This window comes from Macrobrachium nipponense, chromosome 28 (genome assembly GCF_015104395.2).
Source record: "Macrobrachium nipponense isolate FS-2020 chromosome 28, ASM1510439v2, whole genome shotgun sequence".
NCBI lineage: Eukaryota > Metazoa > Arthropoda > Malacostraca > Decapoda > Palaemonidae > Macrobrachium > Macrobrachium nipponense.
In genome coordinates, this window is record NC_087217.1 from 58,268,943 (window position 1) to 58,292,858 (window position 23,916).

Here is a 23,916-nt window from a genome sequence, read left to right on the forward strand (position 1 = left end):
CTAGTTTCTGGTTAATTTACCTGAAGACTGGACTAGAGACTGTTAACAGTTAAAAATGGAGCAAGAAAAACGGGTGGAAATTCCAAACTAATTTAAGTATGTACTGCCATTACATAGAGTGTATCCAAATACTTTAAGTCATATTTAGGGAACTGCTTTCTAATGTCCGACTAAATCATGGGACTGAAAACTACAGTAGTACGTACTTTGGCAAACGTTTGCAAAAATTAGTTAGTTTCCAAACCTGTAAATTCTGATTTTCTCTTCCTAACTCCTGAAGAGCTGCTGTGGAATCATCAAGTTTTCGTCTTAATTGCGTGAGGTGACCCTGAAGACGCTCTACTTCTGATTCTGCTGTCACACAGCGTTCAACCAGACCTTTCTGTTCTTCTACAGAGGCTTCAACACGTACCTGTAAGTATTATACTCCTGATTAACATTTATACATTGAAAGGATATTTTATGACACACCATGAGATTCATGAGGGGGAGAAAAAAAAAAAGAGGGTTACCTAAAACTGAAATTGTTGCTTTTAATAGAATACAATACTGTAAGGCTGCTTGGTATAACACTGAAAGTTCAATTACTGTACAAAAAGGCCAGCTACCCAACTTGAAAAATACAGCAATTTTACTTTTGTGAATAAAATCTTTCATACTTTCCTTTTCCTCACCCATGTCACAGAGGGAGAGCTCCAGGTAATGGAATTTGATACCTATTAGTCAATTAAGCTACAAGAACATGTACTGAATTAACACTACAGTACATACTCCCATTTATATGGATGTTTGTTTATAGTAGAAGCATTTATCATGTTAACAAATAAATTTATGCATGGGGAAAGTGTAAGCAGAATTTACACAACTACATATTGAAGTAATATTTTATCACCACAGCAACCACATGAATCTGTATGCCAGGCCATCCATTTGCAATCTTATTCAAAAGTTGATACTACAGGGTGATTAACTTAAAAAAATAATAAAATTGGTCTTGCAAAACATTTTTATCGACATGAGAAAGTTACCTCATCTTTTCAATGCGTATTATGCCTTTTGAAGATAGTTATAATTGTCTTTGAAAATTATATGGTTAGCTATTAAGTGACAATTACTACATGCAACTAATACAAAAAAAAGAAAAAAGAAATATAACTAAAGCAACAGGCTCCAAAGAATCTGTTATGGAATCATAAAAATCTGAAACACTATCTTGACATCTATGATGTCATATGAGGCTACATAATACTTTGTATATTTAAAACTGTGCTGCTTTATGGTTACTCTTCTTCCAATTCAAACACAATGGAATTGTTTTCATCTTAATAATATCAGTTCCCCAAAATAATAACACTAATTTATAAATGTGACATTTGACGCCTGACAACATTTACTTTTTAATTTTATGACTGCTTAAACAAATAATAATAATAATAATTAATTTTATCTTTACCTGACACAGTCTGAAGACAGAAAACAAAGGACTGACACACATTCCCACGGTATACTAAAATATGTGTACATATAACAAAATGTGTGAACAGTAGCTTTGGTTATCCTGACCTTTAAAAGATCATTTCCACAAGTTTTCTTGTGGCATACATGAGTTGCTACTCAGTTCTCAGTTTCTACTGTTTTCCATGAGAGAAATGCTGGCTTCACATAGAAAACCATTAATAATGGGTAAGACGTATTTATGAAGAATTATAATTACCTCCAATTCCAGCTTTTCTCCAGCTAGTCCTGCAACCTCTGCTTCAAGGCCTGCCACTCGTCCTTCTAACTCCCCAACTTTTTGATAATGAATTTCAAGCTGTTTGTTTAAACTAGATACCTGAAAAGTATAAAAGGAAACTGTTGAAAAGTATAATGATAATTTCATGAAAAAAATTATAAAACCGAATAAAAGAAATAGAAATCTGGTATAGAATACAAAAAAACACTAAAATACCAAACAGTATTTTTCTCAGAGTGGAAATTATGTATTATGGTGCCTATTCCAAAGGGTGCAGAAGTAGTGATCCAACAAGCAGCCTACCATTTCTATCTATGATCTCTTAGATGATCTTCAAGATGAGTTTATGAAAGTCTGTCCCTTGATATTAAGAGTTCCTTCTTTATAAAAGAAAACAAACCAGCAATGGAACACCCTTTTACATTTAAGCAGGTATCCCTCACCTTATAATGATTATCAGTTACATTATGATAATAATTACTTGCTAGGCTACCTTTTTAGAAGTACTATAGTGCATTTTGTATATAAATCTCTTCACCTCAAGGATAACTGCAAAATACAGCATAGCTTAAGCTAGTAATTATAAGGCATTAGTACTGTTAACTGTGGGATATCTTGAATATCCGAGTGAAAGCTTTGTTACTTACCAGATTTTGCCATTTATCACAAAGCCAAATCCCCCTAAGCCTCTGATAAGGTTTGCTATTTATATCCAAAGACAATCTTGACGATGGATAGGAGTCTGGACTTATTCAAACTAATTTTAATATAGTCTTCAACTTGATTAACCATATGGATCTTAAAATGCATATTAGGTAACTTGGGCTACATACTAAACGTCCTTCACAGTTTTTTTTATTTAGATCACCAACAAGAGACGTAACAGTTTTTTTTTTTTTTTACACTGAACCAGGACCTTTCTTGTTCCCAGTGTCTGGATTTTTATTTTAAGTTCCATACATCCATCCTATTTTCTATTAAAATTATTCTAGGCCTTTAATAATCGTATGATTATACTCGTAAATTTGAAAACAAAAAAGCTGATAACTGTACCAACATGTAAAGTTAAGGAGAAAGAAATGATTATGTATAAGTTTGTGCTGTGAACTGGTTTTACAAAGGAATAAAATGCAGAATTTTATTAAAGCTGGCAATATCTATAAAAAAATACTGCAGTAGAACTCACCTCTTTATCCTGTGAAGCAACTTTCTTTTCTAGCTCAGCCTTCATTTTACTTGAAGACTCTTTTAACGACTGTAACTGAGTTTCTGACTGATCTCTGGCATCCTGCTGAGCAGTCAGTTCAGCTGCATGTTGGGCCACTAATGCAGCTCTGGTATCACACTCCTCATTTACCTTAAAAAGAGAAAAAATAAAAAGATGGTTTTGTATACAGTATGTACTTGACTAGGTTTATCCAAAAGAATTATTACTCTGTGGAAAATGTAGCATGCATTCTAAACCTCATAGTTTAAAATACCTTATAATTCATACATGAAGCAAGTTTAAAATAAAATGATTGCCTAAAAAATAAAACCTCTTTTATCCATGCATGTTACTACTGTATTTGAGATGTATTTCTGTAAACAGTAATAATAATGAATTTAATTGAAAAACAAGTCCTAACTGAGATAGTTTTAGCAAGAAACATAATTACAAATGGTTCCTAAAAATGATATTGTTATGTTACAATAAAGTTTCATACATACTTACCTGGCAGATATATACATAGCTAAGACTCCGTCGTCCCCGACAGAAATTCAAATTTCGCGCCACTCGCTACAGGTAGGTCAGGTGATCTACCGGTCTGCCCTGGGTGGCAGGACTAGGAACCATCCCCGTTTTCTATCATATTTTCTCTCTTCCACCTGTCTCCTGCGGGGAGGCTGGGTGGGCCTTTAATTGTATATATCTGCCAGGTAAGTATGTATGAAACTTTATTGTAACATAACAATATCATTTTCATACAATCAACTTACCTGTCAGATATATACATAGCTGATTGGCACCCTTCGGTGGAGGGTAAGAGACAGCTACTATATGGAATAGACAGGTAAACAACATATGTTGTAGGTATAAATAAAACCTTGGTTCCTACCTGATAGGTGGTAGACTTGGTGGTGTTTGCCCAGTAGTCTGCATCACCTCAAGAAACTTTAGCGAGATATGTGATCTATGGCCAAGAGTTCTTGTGGGTCTGCCGATGGGGTCTTACCCACTTACTCAGCAGAGCCTAAAAGGACTTTGTCAATGGGTGCTGATCCACTTATATGACAATACACCTTATGAAGGAGCACACAACCAATCCCGACCACCTGATCCTAACCATGTGTTAGAACTAAGGATTGTTACGAGTTATCCCCGAACTCGTCACAACAACCGTAACTCAAAAACCACTACGCACACATACATAATTTTTCAAAAAAAAATTTATACTCAACTAATTGGATATGACGAGAATTCTCTTATGAACAACATAGACGGCCGCCCGTGCGAGCCTGAATCCTCCATTGTTCGAAGAGATTCTCGACCATATCCAAACAGAAGAACAGTATATACATTTTAAGGATTGGTGTCGGCTCCCGTACCCAGAATCGTATCTGCCGATACGATAGGACCTAGAGAAAAGCACTTCTCATACGTCACACGCACGTCTTTCAAGTAATGAGATGCAAATACTGAGTTGCATCTCCAATATGTCGTATCTAAAATGTTTTTAAGCGACATATTCTTATAAAACGAGAGAGACGTCGCAACTGCTCGTACTTCATGAGCTTTTACCCTCAGAAGTTGTAATTGTTCGTCCGGACAGACCTTGTGAGCGTCCGTAATGACGTTTCTTACAAAGAACGCTAGAGCGTTCTTTGACATCAGTCTTGTGGGGTCTTTTACCGCGCACCAAAGACCTTGTCTAGAGCCTCCCAACTGACGCTTCCTCTGAAGATAGAACTTCAGAGCTCTAACCGGGCATAGAGACCTCTCTGCTTCTCTGCCTACGAGACTAGACATTCCTTTGATTTCGAATGACCTAGGCCAGGGATTCGTGGGATTCTCGTTTTTCGCTAAAAACAGAGTCTTAAACGAGCAAATCGCCGAGTCTCCCTTGAATCCTACTTATCCTGCAGAGCTTGTAACTCACTAATTCTTTTTGCCGTCGCTAACGATAAAAGAAATAGGCATTTTCTAGTTACGTCTCTAAATGATGCCTGATGCGGAGGCTCGAATCTATCCGAAGACAGATATTTGAGGACTACGTCCAAGTTCCAGTTCGGAGGTACTGGTTCCTTAGACTTTGAAGTCTCAAAAGATCTTATGAGATCGTGGAGATCTTTGTTATTTGCCAGATCTAAACCTCTGTTCCTGAATACAGCCGAGAGCATACTCCTGTATCCCTTTATTGTGGATACGGCTAGATGCGATTTTACTCTCAGGAATAGCAAGAAATCAGCAATTTCCGCTATAGAGGTAGAGAGGAGGAACAACTTCTTGGCTCTACACCATCTTCTAAAGACCTCCCACTTCGACTGGTATACTTTCGTAGTGGAGGTTCTGCGAGCTCTCGCGATCGCGCTTGCCACTTCGCGAGAAAAGCCTCTCGCTCTGACAAGTCTTTCGATAGTCGAAAGGCAGTCAGAGCGAGAGCGGGGAGGTTTTGATGGTACCTCTTGAAGTGTGGTTGTTTGAGAAGATCCGTCCTTTCTGGTAGGGATCTTGGAAAGTCTACGATCCACTCTACCACCTCCGTGAACCATTCCTGGGCCGGCCAAAAGGGGGCTATTAAAGTCATCCTCGTCTATTTTGACGCCACAAACTTTTTCAATACTAACCCCAGGATTTTGAATGGGGGAAAAGCGTACACGTCCACTCGAGACCAGTTTAGCAGGAAGGCGTCTACCATAATTGCTCTTGGGTCTTCCACGACCGAGCAAAACACTGGGAGCCTTTTTGAAATGTATGTTGCGAATAGATCCACATGGGGAGTTCCCCACAGAGACCAGAGATCGCGACACACTTCCTCGTGCAGAGTCCATTCTGTATGAAGGACCTGGTTCCTCCTGCTGAGCCTGTCCGCCCTCACATTCCTACTCCCTGTACAAACCTTGTCAGCAGGGAGATGTTCCTGTGAGACGTCCAAAGTAATAGGTCCCTCGTGAGTTCGTAAAGGAACGAGGAGTGTGTCCCTCCCTGTTTCCGAATGTAGGCAAGTGCGGTGGTGTTGTCCACGTTTACTTGTACTACCTTGTCTCTCACCAGAGGTTCTAGGCTCTTCAAAGCCAGGTGTACGGCGAAGAGCTCTTTGCAATTTATGTGCCAGGACACCTGTGCTGGTTCCCAGGTGCCTGACACTTCCTCCGAGCCTAATGTCGCTCCCCAACCCGTCTCCGACGCGTCGGAGAACAACACTAGGTCTGGGTTCTGTGATCTTAGAGAGATCCCTTTGTTCTCTTCCAGAGGCAGCAACCACCACTGTAGGTGTGCCTTTACCTCCACTGGAATGGGAAAAACGTCCGACAGTTGTCCGTTTTTCCAGCTCCAAGACTTCTTGAGGAAGAATTGAAGTGGACGGATATGAAGTCTTCCGAGAGGGAAGAATTGTTCCAGCGAGGAAAGCGTCCCCAGAAGGCTCAACCATTCCCTCGCTGACGTTTGCTGCTTCTCTAAGAAGAGAGAGATTATCCTCAAACCTTTTGCGGTTCTCTCTTGCGAAGGAAAACTCGAAAACCCCGAGAATCCATCCGAATCCCCAGATAGACTAGGTCTTGTCTGGGTTCATCTGAGACTTCTCGAGGTTCACAAGCAATCCCAACGCCTTGGTCAAATCCATAGTTAACTTTAGGTCCTCCAAACACTGTCTCTCCGATCTGGCCCTGATGAGCCAGTCGTCTAGGTACATCGAGACATTCACTCCTTTGAGATGAAGAAATCTCGCCACATTCCTCATCAGGCTTGTGAAGACCTGAGGAGCTGTGGACAGGCCGAAACACAAGGCTCTGAACTGAAAGATCCTTCCCCCCGTCATGAAACGGAGGTACTTCTTCGACGAAGGGTGGATCGGGACGTGAAAGTAGGCGTCTTGGAGATCTAGAGACACCATCCAATCTCCTTGTCGTAATGACGCTAGGACTGAAGCAGAAGTCTCCATGGAGAACTTCTCCTTCTGAACAAATTTGTTCAGAGCGCTGACGTCTAGTACTGGTCTCCAGCCTCCCGAGGCTTTCGCCACTAGAAAAAGGCGATTGTAAAACCCCGGGGAGTTTTGATCCAGTACTAGTTCTACTGCACTCTTGTCCCACATTTGTTCCACCATCGATCGAAGAGTATCCCTCAGCACAGGATCCTTGTACTTGGCTGATAGTTCCCTTGGTATTGACGTTAGGGGAGGAGTATTCAGGAAAGGGATACGATATCCCTTCCTTATGATATTTAGAGAAGACGCGTCTGCGTCTATTAGTGTCCAGGCCTCCACGAATTCCAGGAGCCTGGCACCTACTGGTGCTTGGAGGAGAAATGTTTCATTTGCCCTTTTTAAAGGGACGAAAGGCGGACCTACCTCTTCTCTCTGGAGCCTTCCTTCTTGCGGGAGGTCTGGAGATCGGACCACCTCGAAAGGGCTGCCTAGGAGTGCTAGGTTCTTTCTTGTCCGACACTAAAGCAGGTTTCTTCTTCCTAGCTGACTGCGTCAGAAGATCCTGTGTCGCCTTCTCAGTTAAAGAGTGAGCTACGTCCTTCACTAACTTAGAAGGGAACAAATAGTCCGAAAGAGGTGCATATAGTAGAGCTGCCCTCTGCGCATGCGAGACTGCCTTTGTTAAGAAGGCGCCATACACTGTCCTTTTCTTCAAAAGACCTGCTCCAAATAATGAAGAGACTTCCAAAGATCCATCCTGTACTGCTTTGTCGATGCACGACAAAATGCATAACAGGGCTTCAGGTTCGATTCCCTGCGAATCGTGAGCTTTCTTGGACATCACCCCAAGGGACCAATCTAAGAAGTTGAAAACTTCCAATACATGGAAAAGTCCCTTGAGGAGATGATCCAGTTCCGAAATACTCCAAGTAATGCGAGCAGAATTAAGACTAGGACGCCTTGAAGCGTCAACTAACGTCGAAAAGTCTGCCCTCCTGTAGTAGAAGGGAGAGCGATACCCATATCCTCCCCCGTCTTGTACCATATGCCTCTTTTCCCAGCTAACCTTGCTGGAGGCATGCAAAATACTGTCCTGGCTAAGTCTTTCTTCGACTTCATCCAGGCGTCTAAGGCGTGTAAAGCCCGCTTCATCGAGATGGTGGGCTTCATCTTCAGAAAAGACGAAGGCTTCTTCGCCTTCGCACTCGAAAAGAGCGAGCGCGGAGAAGGAGGAGCAGCCGGAGTCAACTCGTCTCCGTATTCCTCCAGAAGCAGGGTAGTCAACACCTTATAGTTGGACAAGCCCTCTCTTCCATGATCGTCATCATCCGAGTTTCGTTCGAACTCGTGATAATCCTGAGTTTCTGTTCTCCTTTCAGAACTTTCCTCTTCTGGGGGAGACAAACTCCTGATCGGAGAGGGGCTAAGGGAATGAAAGTCTTTCCTTTTTCCCGTTCTGATCGACTTGGAAGGCGTCACAACCTGCGGCTTCTCTCGCGCTTTAGAAGACGTCTTGTATGACGCTTCCCGCTCTCCGAGCGTCATGTATGACGTCTCTTGTTGACGTTTAGATGACGCTTCGTGTCTGGAAGACGCTTCGCTTTCTAAGGGCTTCCTACTCGGCGTCACAATCTTGGACGGAGCGTCACGTCTAAGATCCTCTTGATTTGACGCTTCACTTCTAAAAGACGTCTTTCGAGCAGGTGCGAGAGGACGAGACTTCTTAATAGGAAGCGTCACGTCCTTCCGACGGGGCGCTAAAACTCCCACAAGAGATGACAGTTGTTCCTGAACCGCCATAATGATCTTCCTTGACGCTTCTCCTACGTCTAGTGTCTGACGCCTCTCGTCATCACTCGGGGAAGAAGCATGATGGGGTACTTCCTCATAAGCGTCAGATGACGTTGACGCCACCTTCGCCTTCTTAATAGCAGACGGGGCGTCATCCGAGAAGCGCTCCGGGCTAGAATCAATGTCTTGCTTCATATGACGCTTCAGCGGTCTCGATAAGTTCGACTCCTTCCACCCTCGTTTAGGTGAGGGAGAGGGAGAGGACGAGAAACACTCGCGAAGGACGCTTTTTCTATAGCGCCCTTGAGCTGGCTGCCATGAAGCAAAGCTAGCTGAAGGGACGTCTGACCGTTGGGGATTCCCCACGACCTCCTTAAGGCTTTCGACTTTCCTTCTCCTCTGGGCATGTGAGCTTGGAAGAGGTCTAGGCCTGGGAGCGCCGCAGGGACGATCAAACGCCCCCTCCACAACACAATGGATAGGGCTCACTTCACTAAAATTTTCACTATCACTTGCCTTACCTTTCGGGTCCGCCATCTTGGACTTCATGTCTCGAATCGTCGCTTTCAGATTGGCGATTTCCGATGCCGAATCCGAAAAGACACTCTGAGAATGAGATTTATAGGGAGAATCTACAGTAGTAGGGTTAGAATTATCATTGAAAGGCTCAATAGGCCTTGAATTCACACCTTTCAGTCTTCTAACTCTATCCCTCTCTAACTTCTTCAAATAAGAAGTCAAAGTCTTCCATTCTTCTGCATTCAAAACCCTCGCATTCCTTACAAGTGTTAATAGCAGAACACTGCACCCCCCTACATTTACGGCATACAGTGTGAGGATCAACCGAAGCTTTCGGTATCCTCACTCTGCAGCCTACATTCACACACATTCTCACACTCACATTAGAATCAGACATACTGAGAAAAATCCAAAAGAGTTATTCCAAAAACAGTCCACAGTAGCGAATGCCAAAACACGATCCAAATACGTCACCAAAAAGTCGAAAAACGTTGATCAAATGTTGAAAAAAGAATCCAAGTCAGGAGGTAATAACAACAATGTTGATACCACCGGCGACAGAGAAAATATGATAGAAAACGGGGATGGTTCCTAGTCCTGCCACCCAGGGCAGACCGGTAGATCACCTGACCTACCTGTAGCGAGTGGCGCGAAATTTGAATTTCTGTCGGGGACGACGGAGTCTTAGCTATGTATATATCTGACAGGTAAGTTGATTGTATGAAAACCAATTTTTTTTACCAAAAAGTAGTAGTGGTATTTTTAATGTCACTATATAGTACCATCTATCAACCATATATTAATGTACATTAATCAAAATTACACTTTTAATACTAAAAATTCAGCTAAAATAGAAAATACTTCATCATAACAAAATAAAGAATGTGATCAACCTGTAACAAGCAAAAACTATACAGCTGAGTGACAAAAATTATTTCTTTTTAAACATCTCACCTTGTCCTTTAATTCATTAGTTTTTTCTTCCAACTCCTTCTTCTCTTGATTCAATGCATGGTGCTCCTTACTTAGTTGCTCTAGTTGCTGATGTAACTTCTCACTATTAGTTTTCAATGCCTGAAAAAGTTTGTTTTATATCTTTATAAACAAATTACTGATTTGTAAAAGAACAAAATCATCTTTGTCATTTCATATGTCCAACCATAGAAATACTTTTCTGTATGTTAAAAGTAACTTGAAAAACCTTTTACAGTAATACTTACTTCTAAGTTTTGCTTCTCCTTTTGTAAATCCTGAGTTACTACATCCCTTGCTTTTGAAATTTCATCTATTTCTTTTTGCAAATTATTCACTTTGGTAGACAACTCTGCATTTTCAGCACTTAATTTCTTTTCCTTTTCTTGCAATTCCTGTAGCTGTGCAAGATGCTTTGATGCCTGTTCTTTGAATGTGGATTCTAACTGTGCTTTTTCACTTTCTGATTTACCCAGATTTTCTTGCAATTTTGTTTTTTCTGATGTGACACTTTCAAGTTTTGCCTCAATGCTTGCATTTTTTTCTAAAGCTGCCTTCAAGTCAGATTCCACAGTAGTTTTCTGTGACTGTAACTTTTTCAGCTCTTCACTTAAACTTTGATGCTCATTTTGTGCACTGAGAAGCTTACTTTTCAAATCCTCTTTCACAGCTAACCCTTCATCTAACTTTACTTGCATTTCATCTATACTTGTGAGTTTCTTTTTCAGATGTTCTTTCACTGATTCTAATTCACTTTTCAGAGTCTGAGAAGCTGCCTGAATATTACTCAAGTTTTCTTGGGTATCCTGAAGAGTCCTCTCAGCCTGCATCTTCTTAGAGTCTACATCAATCATTTTCTTTTTCATTTCAGAGACTTCCTTTTCTTTACTTTTCACTAATTCCTTTTCCTTACTCAGGTCACTTTTTAATGCCTCTAGTTCTCTGACTTGCGCTTGCAAACTTTTTACCATTTGGTCTTTTTCTCTTAGTGTGGCTTCTAATTGTGCTCTCTGGGCATTTGTGTCCTTCAAAGTATTTCCAGCATTTGTCAGTTTGTTATTGAGTTGTTCAATTGTTTCAGACTTCTCAACAAGGGCATTTTCTGCAGTAGTCCTACTGTGCTCTGCATCTCGAAGAGATTTCCGAAGCTCTTCTACTTGTTCCGATTTCTTTTGCAAGACCTCACTTTCTTCTTTGGAAGCATCATTAATTTTCTCCTTTAAGCTTTCTAATTCTCCTTCCTAGAACAGAAAGAAATTGTAAGAAGACTGATTTAAGTATGATTCACTGTTAATCTAATCTAAAGTCAATAGATCCTGTAGGGGTTACTTTTTACAGTGTGCTGCATAGGCCAAACTGCACACTGTGCTAAAGGTCCCTTGATGTACTATAGGTTCTTTACAATGTTTATTTGGCCGGAGGTGTATTTACTTTTCATTCATTCCTTGCATATTTAATTTTCATTCACTCCTTGCAGACTCTTCTCACTTGGCTTTCTAAGCTTTCCAATATCTTAAACTTTACTTTGTGCCCATTTTTAGGTCTAATTTTAGAACAAACACTTTTGGCAAGTTCTACGAAATTCTCGAAATGAGACGGCAAATAAACATTTAATCATGTAATTACAATATTACAAGATTACATTACAGTTTCAGTGAATTGTTAAAGTACTTTCAGCCAATTGTTAAAGTAATCAGTCTGACAACTCAGAATAATGATTTCATGAATTGGGTGAAAATGACTTTTTCCCACACCTAGCTGTTCAACTTCCTTAACTTCACTTTGACTATTTTTAAGTTTAAACTAAGAGCAAATCATTAAGGCAAGCCAGCGAGTTTAAAAGAAATGACTTATCAGACTATTACAGACAGTCTCTTGTTAACGGTGGCCGAGCACAGACAACCAAAAATTATAGTTAACCAGAATAATCACGATAATTATGGTAGTAAATGGCGTTTATAACACCGTAGGTGCTGATAAACTGCTTATCAGCACTGAAAATCACTTATGGACGTTGATAAACCACATAACGCAGCTGATTAATTGCTTACTGCTGCCAAAAATCTGGTTGACGGCATCGTTAGCCAAGCTCCATAACACCCAAACGATGTTAACCCCTGCCACTGATAAGCAGGGACTGCCTGTATATAATATTTAGATCCACATGCAGAAACCTTACCTTTTCACTTAATTCTCGAGTCAGGCTATTTTTCTCAACCTCTAGATCACTGAGTTTTTTCTGAAGCAAAGAAAGCTCTTCCTTTGTTGATTCCAAATTGCTTTGTGTACTGGTATGATTGGCACTTAACTCCGAAACCTGAAATGTAAAAAAAAAAAAGATGTTAGTCTCCAAACTTGGCATTAATCTTTTCTAATATATAGCTGCAAAAATCATTTTGTCATTTGACTTGTCTTCTGACTCTAAGGAAGACTATTTTTTAGATCTACGTGGTTCACTCATAAAGGCTAAATTTCATCCCATTAAGATTTACTATACACTCTCATAAGAAATCTGGTTATTTCCCTTAACCAACTGTTGCATTCAAAATTATACAATTTGTCCCATAAAATAATATAAGTGAATTTCATATGATATAATTTATGAAAAAGTCTTTAAGACTTCTGCTAACAGTACATATTCATTGTCTGAGAAAAATTATAAACTCAAACTGAAATACAACAGAATGGCAGCATTAACTCAATTGATTTTTTTAATGAGTCTTCCCAATTATACATTCAGTATAATTCTTCCTTTCTCAATGTTGATGTTTGACAAAAGCTGATCATCAACATCTGGGAGAAGGCTATGATAAGATGCAATAATCCTTAAACAACCAAACATACAGTATGAATCTCACCATACAGTATGAGAAACAATACCAAAACCCTTTTTCAGTCTTTTAAGATTTCTTCAAACTAAACTAAATTACACTTTAGTCAGAATGAATAAGAATTTCTTCAGACACTCTTAAGAATTGCCATTTTACCACCCCAGAAAATTAGTTTGGTTATTGTCTTCTCTCTACACTTAAGTTACATTGAATAGTATGTACTGCCATGAATATCCTTAAAAACAAACCTGTTCTCTTGGTTTTATCCAAGTTAAATGTCTAAAATCATACAAATACTACTAAGGCATACTGATATCACTATGAATATTCTTGAAGGTGTCATAATTTCTAAGACTGTATAATATACTGCAATTATAATAAAGTGAATCAAAACTAATAATACAAAATTGAATGAATCTTTTCACCTGGGATTCCAAAGCCTGAATATTTTCCATATAGTTCATACACTTAGCCTTCAGTTCTTCTGTTTGTTGTGAACTTCCACTCATTAAAACATCCTTGTCCTCCAGCTGACTTTGCAGTTGCAACATTGTTTCATCCTTATCCTGAAAAACAGAAGCAGTATTAAGAGTTAAATCTTGTAAGTTTCTAAATTTGTCTTTGAGAACTACTTAACAACTTACAAGAGAAAATGCTTCATCAACAGTACACAGCTACGTATTTACATTACTCTGTCGTCATTAGCCATGGCCACAGAGACACTGTTATCTTCTATTCTTTCAAGACTCATTCCATCAATAGTTTCCAAATTTTCTTTTCAGCTTTTGGTTTTCTTTATTGCTAAAACTTACTACTTTTTATATTAATTAGCTCAACTGCTACAACACTTTTTTTGTGACTCACAATAAATTCTTTCACTTAAATATCTAAGGCTACTTACTAGTCTATCATCAACAAACTCATTTTCGTGTGAAAAAATCAGTATAAAGTAGCATGAATGCAATACAGTAAGATTAAAATATTACTGACAAATAAAAGACAAAGAAAAGCTCATATAATAATAAACATTATGACAAACCACAAACTGTAAAGTGTACCAAAGGAATGTAATGACAAACAAAAGCAGTACTCAAATTTAATAATAAACAAATGTATATATATAATTACAAAATTAACATCATGAATGTTTTAAAGTTTATTCTAAGACAGTCACTGTTTCTAGCAACCTCTAGCAAAGTTTACCGAAGATACAAAAATAAATTGAAGGACATATTTTATTCTGAAATGATAGCCGTGCAACTGAACTGGATGAATGAAAGCAAGTATTGTATCATAAAGCACACAGTTACTATCTACCAAAATAATTTTGGGTGACTGAGTGTCTCTGTTATCATTAAATTTTATTCAGTTATATTAACTGTGAGAAGGGACTGAAACTTAAATTCCTTTTCACATTTTTTTTCTTTTTTTTTTTATAAATGGAATGTAGTTCATATACAGTATTCAAATTAGAATAGTTCTCTTCAACATCAGCTGCAGCCCCATAAACATGGCCTGCCACAACATCAGTTAGTGAATCTGGGCAATTTTTACATTAATAATACTAAGAAATATTTCAAATGTTTAAAATTATTATTATTATTATTGTCATTCGTATTACGTATTATTATTATTAAAGTTAATTTAACAAGACCACTCAGTCACATTTCTAAATTCATAAGGTTAACTTGAAGCATTTGCTCTTGAATAACAAGTATTTGTCAACCAAGTAAGAAGAGATTAAAGAAAATAAGTGACAAGTAAAAGAGTTAACAAAATTAACCTTTCAGACCCATCTAAAATGCACAACACAAGGCACGCTTCTTGTAGTAGCTCCCAATAGGGATATTTTGTTTGTCAACTGATCTTGTCTCCAGATCAGCAGTAAACATCTGTTGTATTACAATATGAAACTCAAGAACAGAAGTAAACTATCTATCTCTCATCAAACTGTAAATGGACTAGTTCCACCATAACCAAAATATAACTGAAACTATGTCAACTTATAATAAACTCATATTGTCTAAGATGGTTATGTTGTCCATGTTATACGATTTTAACATTTAAATTTAATGAGCATCACTCCAACTCATGGAACTGTCCTGATCCATTGGTAATGACCCTCTTGATCTGCTAAGATCACTACATATTCTTATGGACTGCGCTGTATAAAATAACAGCCTAAACTTATGGACCAAGTTGCATAAACGCACTGCCTAATTTCAAAATGATTCCCAAAAATTACACTGATTTAAGGTACATGAAATACATTGTTTTATTATGTTTATTTTTTTGGCATTAGTATACATATTAACTGCTCATTACTGTAGTTTTGTATTAACATCATCAAATATAATAATTTTACAATCATCAGAATAATCTAGCTATGACAGCCTAGGCTATGAAATCTCTTACCACAGCCCAGCCTTGCCTGTGAAGTTCTAACAACACATTTATAAATATGCACCAAATTCTTTGATTTTTTATTGCTTTATAAATGTGTTGGTTCTACAGGTAGGCTAACACATGCTTAGGGTAGGCCAATAACCTTATCTGTTTATTAACACTTCTTGTCACCCCTTCGGCTCTACTTGTGAGGATAAGAGAAAGATGATTGACCAACCTACTATCATTGTTAACACAACCAATCTGCATTTACAGCTACACTTTCAAACAACAGTTTTACATAATATTATCCTGGCTTACTGCTTTAAAAATTTTACAACTAAGGTTGCAACATGTAAACACAAAGGACATACCTGAAGCTTTTTCTTCATTATATCAACCTCATCTTTAAGGTTACGCATTTCTTCCTTCAAACTTGCTGCCAATTCAGACTTAGCTTTCAGGTCATTTTGGAGGGCGGCTTCTCTTGCTTGGAATGCGGCTTCTCTTGTTTGGAATGCAACAGTCTGTAAAATATGCAACAGAACTTACAAAAAATATACATATCTTAACAAGTACTTTCAATGCAAAAAGCAAAGTAGAGTAAAAACTGCAATAAACAGCACATACTTGCAGAGTGCACTTTCACTGGGTAACAAATTTTGTTTGAAGATATCCAGAAATAACACACTGTTTGATATGATTCTGCCAACAAGAATTACCATAGTATGCATGTTGGACTTAAACTAGAATAAGTACAGTTTACTATTAACATGCAAAAAAAAAAAAAAAAAAAAAAAAAAAAAAAAAAAAAAAAGGAGAAAGCTTTTTCTCCAAAGAGAAAAATAAATATAAAACCGTATCCCACTTTCCAATTAATGTATACTAGCTTGGCAAAGGAGTATCTTATCTTCGTTTTTTCATCATAAGAGAAATAAAAGGGTAGATACGAGTGTATAAAAAATTATCATATATCCACTATAATTCTACATATTTTAAATTTTCAAAGAAAATTGAACTAAAAATTGTACAGATTATGTACTGTGAGGAAATTTTGTCCTGGGAAATTTGTTCATGCTTTATGGGTTAAAAAAAAAAAAAAAAAAAAAATCAATCATTTAAATACAGTAATGTATTCTATATTACTGTCAATTTCATTAATTATTTTGAAAATAAGAACAAAAATGGTTCAAACATTTGAGGGCAAAAATGCTGTACAGTACATAGTTTAATAAAATATTTAAGTCTTTCTTGCCTGAGATTTCATCTCCATACACCAACATCAGCAAAATAACGGTAAAAACTTATAATACAGGCGACCCTCGGTTAGCGGCAGCGGTTCCGTTCCTGGCTGCCGACACTAAGTGATTTTCGACGCTAAGCGATTTGAAAGCCTACGGCCGCTGCACACCTTTCAAAATTCTAGACCAGTCAAATGACGCCATAATCCCACAATGGCGCAATAAGTAAAATTATATTTATGCAGTATATAGTACTATACAATTTACTGTACAGTATATTATAGCATTGTAAATACTGTAAAGTGAAAAAAGCCTAGCTTTAATCCTTTGGGTGTCTAGAGTATGTAAGGATATAATAAGGTTTTATACAGTGTACAGGCAGCTGTAGTGTTCAAGTTACGATAATTCGTCTTACGATAATCCCATTTCATGAGAGACCAAATTACAATAGCCTAACTTTATCCCATCTTCTAGTTACATAAGTTCAAAAACAGCAAAAGAGAATAATGAAAGTATGGTTTCAACGTTATACTCATTGCGTAAACATGTACAACCATGAACAACCGAACGAGAAAAAACTTTTTTTTTCTAAGTACAACCGAATTGGATAACATCCGTTTGGCTTGTATTTCAATCATCGTACTATAGTACAGTGGACCCCCCATATTCGCGTTCTCCAGATTCGCGGACTCACACATTCACGGATTTCTCTCGGGAACGTTTCCCTGCCTTATTCGCGGAAAATTCGCGCATTCGCGGTATTTTTCTATGATAAATATCCACAAATTCCTGGTTTTTTTTTGATGATTTTCATCATAAAATGCACTTTTTGTGATAAAACTATTAAAAAAACCATGTAGGAAAATTTTTAGTGGGTTTTTCTTGAGTTTTAACTAACAAAATAGGCTGTTTTTAGCATTTTTATAGGGGTTCCAAACATTCGCGGGTTCTAACTATTCACGGGGGGGTCTGGTACGCATCCCCCGCAAATACGGGGGGACCACTGTACACTATTACTGTAGTTGTTATAAATGATGTTATGTAGAATAGAACTGAGATATCTTAATGTAATAACTTTATTCACTATAGATCAAAGATCAATCGAGAAATAGGTATACTGTTAAATTTAAACCTAGTTACAACTGAAGCTGAGAAAACTGTTCAAGCTGCTAATGACTGTTATCGTGCATCGGCAACAAGGATAAAACTCCAGTAAACGTATGCCACCAAACACAACCGTAGATAAAATTGAGATAAAATCATTTTAATCAAAACTACTGTGCTTGAAAGAACACATTTTACTGTTGGTTTCATGCTGATATAAGATAAATTACGTAAAGTTCGTATTACGATGATATAAAGGAAAATTGCTAATGGAATCACATAATTTTTTTGCACAATAAACATGCTGCTAACGTAATCTGTTAACGAAAACACAAAATTAGTTCACAATCACGAGACCTATTCAATTCATATTTCCACCTAAAAATATGTCGTATAAGGAAAAATAACCTTGTCCCATATAAGACAAGTACGTATCTAGATATTCGTTTATGCTAACTAGAGCAAAGAAAATTCGCTCAGAATTGCGTTAAATATGGCGAAACAAACTTGTATTCGCCATCAACTGATTTCAAACTAAAACATTGGCCGCTCCACGGAATACTGGCTTGGATTTGCCGTAGTATTTCACAATACAATAATATGAGAATACATACAATATCATTGGATACAGTGAAGGAATGTATAACTTTTTAAAGGATTCATGGGAAAGATGCATAATTAATAAAATAACACCATGCATTTCTCGAAACAGTGGCGGACAAGAACGAACATAAAAAAACATCCTCTGACAACATGGAGGGTAGTTACAAAAGCTGCCTTAATTTGTATTATATTTATGTACAAAAATAAAAATACCCTATCCGCAATATATTTTCATACACATTTTAAACATAAAAGCATGACCATTTATGAAATCGACACATTGATTGCTAAATTTGCTTCTTTTTAACTCTATATTTTCGGAAGAGCGGCAGGTGGTGGATTAAAAGAACGAACATGAAAAAAACATTGAATTTGATAACGTGAAGGGCAGTTTCAAAAGCTGCCTTTGTATCATATTTCTGTGCAGAAATAAAAATACCCTATACATAATACATTTTCATACACATTTTAAACATAAAAGCAAGAACATTTATAAAATCGACACATCGATCGCTAAAAATTCGCACTTGTTTTTAACTCTATATTTTCGGAAGAGCGGCAGGTGGTGGATTAAAAGAACGAACATGAAAAAAACATTGAATTTGATAACGTGAAGGGCAGTTTCAAAAGCTGCCTTTGTATCATATTTCTGTGCAGAAATCAAAATACCCTATATGTAATACATTTTCATACACATTTTAAACATAAGAGCAAGAACAATTATAAAATTGACACATCGATCTCTAAAAATTTGCACTTGTTTTTAACTCGATATTTTCGGAAGAGCGGCAGATGGCGGCTTACAAGAACCAACATGAAAAAAACATCGAATTTGATAACGTGAAGGGCAGTTTCAAAAGCTGCTTTGTATCATATTTCTGCGCAGAAATAAAAATACCCTATACATAACACATTTTCATAAACATTTTAAATATAAAAGCATGAACATTTATAAATCGACACATCCATAGCTAAATTTGCACTTATGTAACTCGATATTTTTGGCGTAGAACAGCGTCAGAGGTATATAGTTTACCCTAATACCTATGTAATAACTCCATAAAATTTATTAATATCATATGCATAACCTTTATGGTCTGAATGGCATTTCTACAATTGTATGAACTCGTTAGACAATGGTGCTAGCGGTGCTGTTAACCGAAAATTGTGCTGTAAAAATACCTTAATATGCCTTATCTTTTTAATGAATATTTCTAACGACAGCTGTAAAACCGATTCGCCGCTAAGCGATTGCGCCGTTAACCGTGGGCCGCCTGTATTGGAAAATTATCCAAGCACTCAACCTCAAAAGACAGAAATTGTTCAAATTTCAGGACAAGTGCAATGAAACAGCTTGACAAGTTTTGGAGACACCAAGGTTACTTGTAAGTTTCAAGACAAACTCAAAGGTGAAAGCAACCAGCCATGTATTTTTTGGACACATCTGGCATTACCTCTGGAAGAAGCATTCTTGAAATTTCTGAGGCAAATAACAAGATTCTTGCATACTCCCTCAACCAAATCTTTGTGAGGGAATAAAGCATACTGTTTCTTGTGTGGCCCACTACAAACAGTATGGGTTCTTTGCACAGTTCTTTTCAGCAGAAGCTGCACTATTCTCTCACTTTTGCTATAAGTTCCCTTAGACCTCTTCCCAGAAGGCTATTTTAACTTCTTTGGCTTTGTCTTACTCCCAGCCCTATGAAGTTGGGAATTTTGATCCCATACTTGGATTAACTTAGTTTTTTGAGGAACTGGAAGGACTGAGACTCACAATGCTAAAGACCAAGCCCACAGTTGCTCTTTTACATAATCTGAAAAGTTCAGAAATGGAACACTACTGGTTTGCAACATGCTGTGGCATCAAATATGGCACCAAGTTCACTGCCAAATTATTAGTGCCATGGGAACTGGTCAGTATTATTTCACTGGTTCAGGAAACTGTTGTTTCCTATACATTTTATGGTTACTTCTCTTACTTTGTTCCATTCCATTAGCATCTGTTACTCTTACTTCATCCATGGTTGCTGGTGTAGGGCTGTTCATTAAGAGAGCTTGATTGGTAAAAAAAAAAAAAAATAGAAACAAAATGGTACTGTGCTGCATATCAGTACAGTCCGAATGGTCCAGCTGATTACAGCTGAGAAAACTGAGGACTATCTTTGGTTTCCTCCTCCTGGGAAGCATATGTGAGTGCCAGATAAATTGATCCTCCCCATCCTCAAGACCTTTGATATCAACAAATATTCGTATCTCACATGTTCCCGACTGGTTAGTGACTAAGGCTGTCAGTTTACGGATATGAACTAATATTTTTATGTTTCCTCTCCATGGCATAATATGCATTTAAATGGTCTGCCTCAGAAGCAAATTACTGTAATATGCCAATAAATATTATATGTACATAACATAATTGCAAACCTTTCCTTCTTTGGCACATAACATTATGTAAAATAAAATACCAAGGTCTGTGTTTGTGTAGAAACAATCTGTTGTTACTTGATCTCTCTTATAAATCAAAATTTCCAATTCACAACTAAAACTCATGTTTTCATATGAAAAGAACAATTTACTGCTGAGAATAACTTTAACTGCACAGTTCAACTTCCAAACATATCTATACTATAACAAAAACAAACTATCTTGCAAGTCTTGCAAAGCCTCAAATGCTTACCTATATGTAACCCTGTATATGAAATTTATGAAGAAAAAATAATAAGGGAAGTTTGAAAATGTGCATACATACCTAGTTGACAATGGAATTTTTGTAATAAAAAAAGTTTTGTATATACTTACCCAGTAATTACATAACTTTATATAAGTTCCACTTTTATGGCAACTTGAATTCAAAATGTTGTGTGTAACACTTCAAACCATTGTGTAGGTGACCAGTCCCACGCACTAGCAGGAAAACAGGAATGACTGTAAGCAGAAAGCTCAGTTTATTCATAAGTAATGTCCATCAGCGGGGAGGAAGGAGACCTCTAATCCTGTAATTACTGGGTATATACACAAAACTTTATTTTATTATAAAAATATAATTTTTGTACAAGTAACTTACCCAGTAATTACATAGCTAATTCTCACATTGACAGGAGGTAGGAGACATGGGCATACAATACTCCAAAATATTAAGTTAAGAGAGCTACTGGGCTACTGCCTCTGGATGGTGCTCATCTTAACCTGTAGTATTATGGAGGTATAACCAAGTGTCACCTACTACATAAGTAGAGGCTTTACAGGAAAGGTTCATGTCTGAATGCTGGTAAAGCATGATATGTGCCTGCCCTTGCCTTGGGCGCAGCACCAAAATAAAACAACCATACAATATTGTCACCTACACTGAGATAAAACCACAACCCATCCACTGAGAGTGATGGGTGCTTCAGGTGCATTGCACCTCCTGGCTCTGCAAGGCTCGATACCTTATAACAAGGTGAAGAGATAATAGGAAAAAATCCTATGCTTCCTTCCACTCCATGCCAGTCACTAGAAATGGTCTGAACACTTTTAACTTCCATAAAATTATTGACAAACGAAGAACAATTACACTCCCAGTAGTTCAAAGGTGGAATGGATGTACGAGGAATAAAATAGTATATGTAAGCTAAAGAGGTAGAAATTACTCTGACACCCTTAGCTTTACTTAGATGAAGGCAAACTGCTCTCCTAATTCTGGATGTGACTCAAGGTAAAAGTCTGTAAGTGTAATAAGTTCTCGTCAGCGGATGAAACGCATCTTGCCATACTGCTATATGCAAAGGATGGTCCTATGAAAACTCCAAATGGACAGAGACTGCCATATTTTCCCACAGAGCTGGAGAGAACTTGGATGCTTTGAGAACAATCTGGTGTCAAGCTGCAGACGGTACCAGAGGCACTGTACGCCAGTTGAACTATGAGCTCGGGACTGGTGAGCAGTTGTAGGAGCTAGTGGGAGGTCAGCGCAAGAGATGGCACCAGGCTGTAACCGGCACCAAATGAATAGGGTGCGAGGTGGGCTGGGCACCAAACAAGCTCGAGGCTTGTGGCTCTATAGCTGGTGTCATCACACTGTAGCTTATGCCAGATTGTAGCAGTCACCTGGCGAACTGGGCATTGGACAAGCTAGAAGTTCGAGGCACTGTAAGCCCTAACTTTGGGAGATAGACTTTTAGCTGGCTCTAACCGAATTGGACACCAGGAGAGCTAGGAGTTCTTGTTTCACTCCTTAAAAAAATTAAATGCAGAGGACGATTATACATCCAATAGGACGATGCAGAATGGAAGTAAGGGACTTTGTGTCTGAAAGGTGGGAAGAAGCTGGATCTCACTAGTATGTCATAGTCGAAGCCAGAGGTTGTTACTTGGAAGAGTGTCATCCAAGTAAGAAGAGTGAGAAGAGGAACTTGGGGGAACAAGCAAGGTACACAGACATACATCTAGGTTTCAGGAGACCTGATCACTTCTTTGCTTGGATGCGCCAAAGAAAGGTTACGGTCATCAAAGCTGGGCCCCTGTGCATAGATACTACTTTGCTAAGCATGGTCCAATACCCTTCACTGATGGAGTACGAAAGATGTAGATCTCCTAAGGTACAGATGGGGCATCTGAAAAAAGGCCATAGAATTGTTCTAAGGAGAGGAGTAGAGACTACAACCCCATCTTTGATAATGGCCAACTATTCTGGTAGATTAGACTAGAAGAATGACATCTGTAATCACGATAGTTTATGCAGTACGTCTAGCAGAAAAATTTACTGACGAGCTCCTTGAAGTTGTGAGTCTGAGGAGAGGCAAATAGGATCCTAGTTGCCCCATAAACTCCTGTTTTGCCTGACCAGGGGGCACAAGATCTACCTACTGGGAAAGACCTGGTCTCAGTTTGTTCACAAGAGCAAGATGACTTGAATCAAAATTGCACCCAAATCATTCACAATGGAGGTTCTCTTGTTTGGAGAAAAAATGAGAGAAAAACAAGCCTTTCTTCTCTATGAAGAGTATAAGCTAGGACTGAAGTCTCATCTAGAGACAACTACTGCAGTCCAGGTTTAACCTAAGGTCAATAAGCACTGAAGCCCCAAAAGATACTTACAGCTCTCCAACATATGTAAGAAGGTTCCATCTGCCTGCCTTCTGGTTGTCTCCATTCTGCGGACAACCGAGCAATCTTGCAAATTATGGTGCAGCCTCTTGGACCTCGTGGACCAGCTATCAAGTATGTGATTTCTGATAGTTGTCTGGACACATGGGTATCCTAATGACTTGACACCTCATACAGACTGAAGACTATGCGGGACTGTTCTTGCGGAAAGAAGAATCTTGAAAAGATTCATAAGAGCCACAAAATCCTTTAAATAGAAAGTGCAGACAATACAACTATCCTTGTCTGTACTGGATAGCATTGGGGACAAACCTAGGTGATGACTCTCATTCCTGGTTTCAGTAAAGGCCAGACACTGGATAAAAACTTTGTTAAGGATAGCCCAATCAAAGTACTACAGGGAGGAATGCCAAAGACACATGCCTTCTCTGCTCGCTCCCAACAAAAGTCTAGACTTTGAATTTTGGCCTAGCCTAACTCCTTTCTTTCTCTATAAAAATGAATAATCTACCCACCTGTACGCT

General features: G+C 38.1%; 1 protein-coding gene across 5 annotated transcripts in view; it reads right to left on the reverse strand.

Annotated features, from left to right (window-relative positions):
* Positions 1 to 23,916, reverse strand: part of LOC135201774 (early endosome antigen 1-like) — a 77,905-nt gene that overhangs the window by 7,971 nt on the left and 46,018 nt on the right. For all 5 annotated transcript variants that reach the window (XM_064231025.1, XM_064231024.1, XM_064231021.1 and 2 more), the window contains 8 exons: positions 15,737 to 15,889; positions 13,403 to 13,543; positions 12,326 to 12,463; positions 10,395 to 11,387; positions 10,129 to 10,248; positions 2,922 to 3,092; positions 1,715 to 1,834; positions 245 to 412 (listed from right to left, as the gene is read on the reverse strand). In XM_064231025.1, coding sequence (XP_064087095.1) covers positions 245 to 412; positions 1,715 to 1,834; positions 2,922 to 3,092; positions 10,129 to 10,248; positions 10,395 to 11,387; positions 12,326 to 12,463; positions 13,403 to 13,543; positions 15,737 to 15,889 — 2,004 coding nt within the window. The remainder of the gene's footprint in view (positions 1 to 244; positions 413 to 1,714; positions 1,835 to 2,921; positions 3,093 to 10,128; positions 10,249 to 10,394; positions 11,388 to 12,325; positions 12,464 to 13,402; positions 13,544 to 15,736; positions 15,890 to 23,916) is intronic.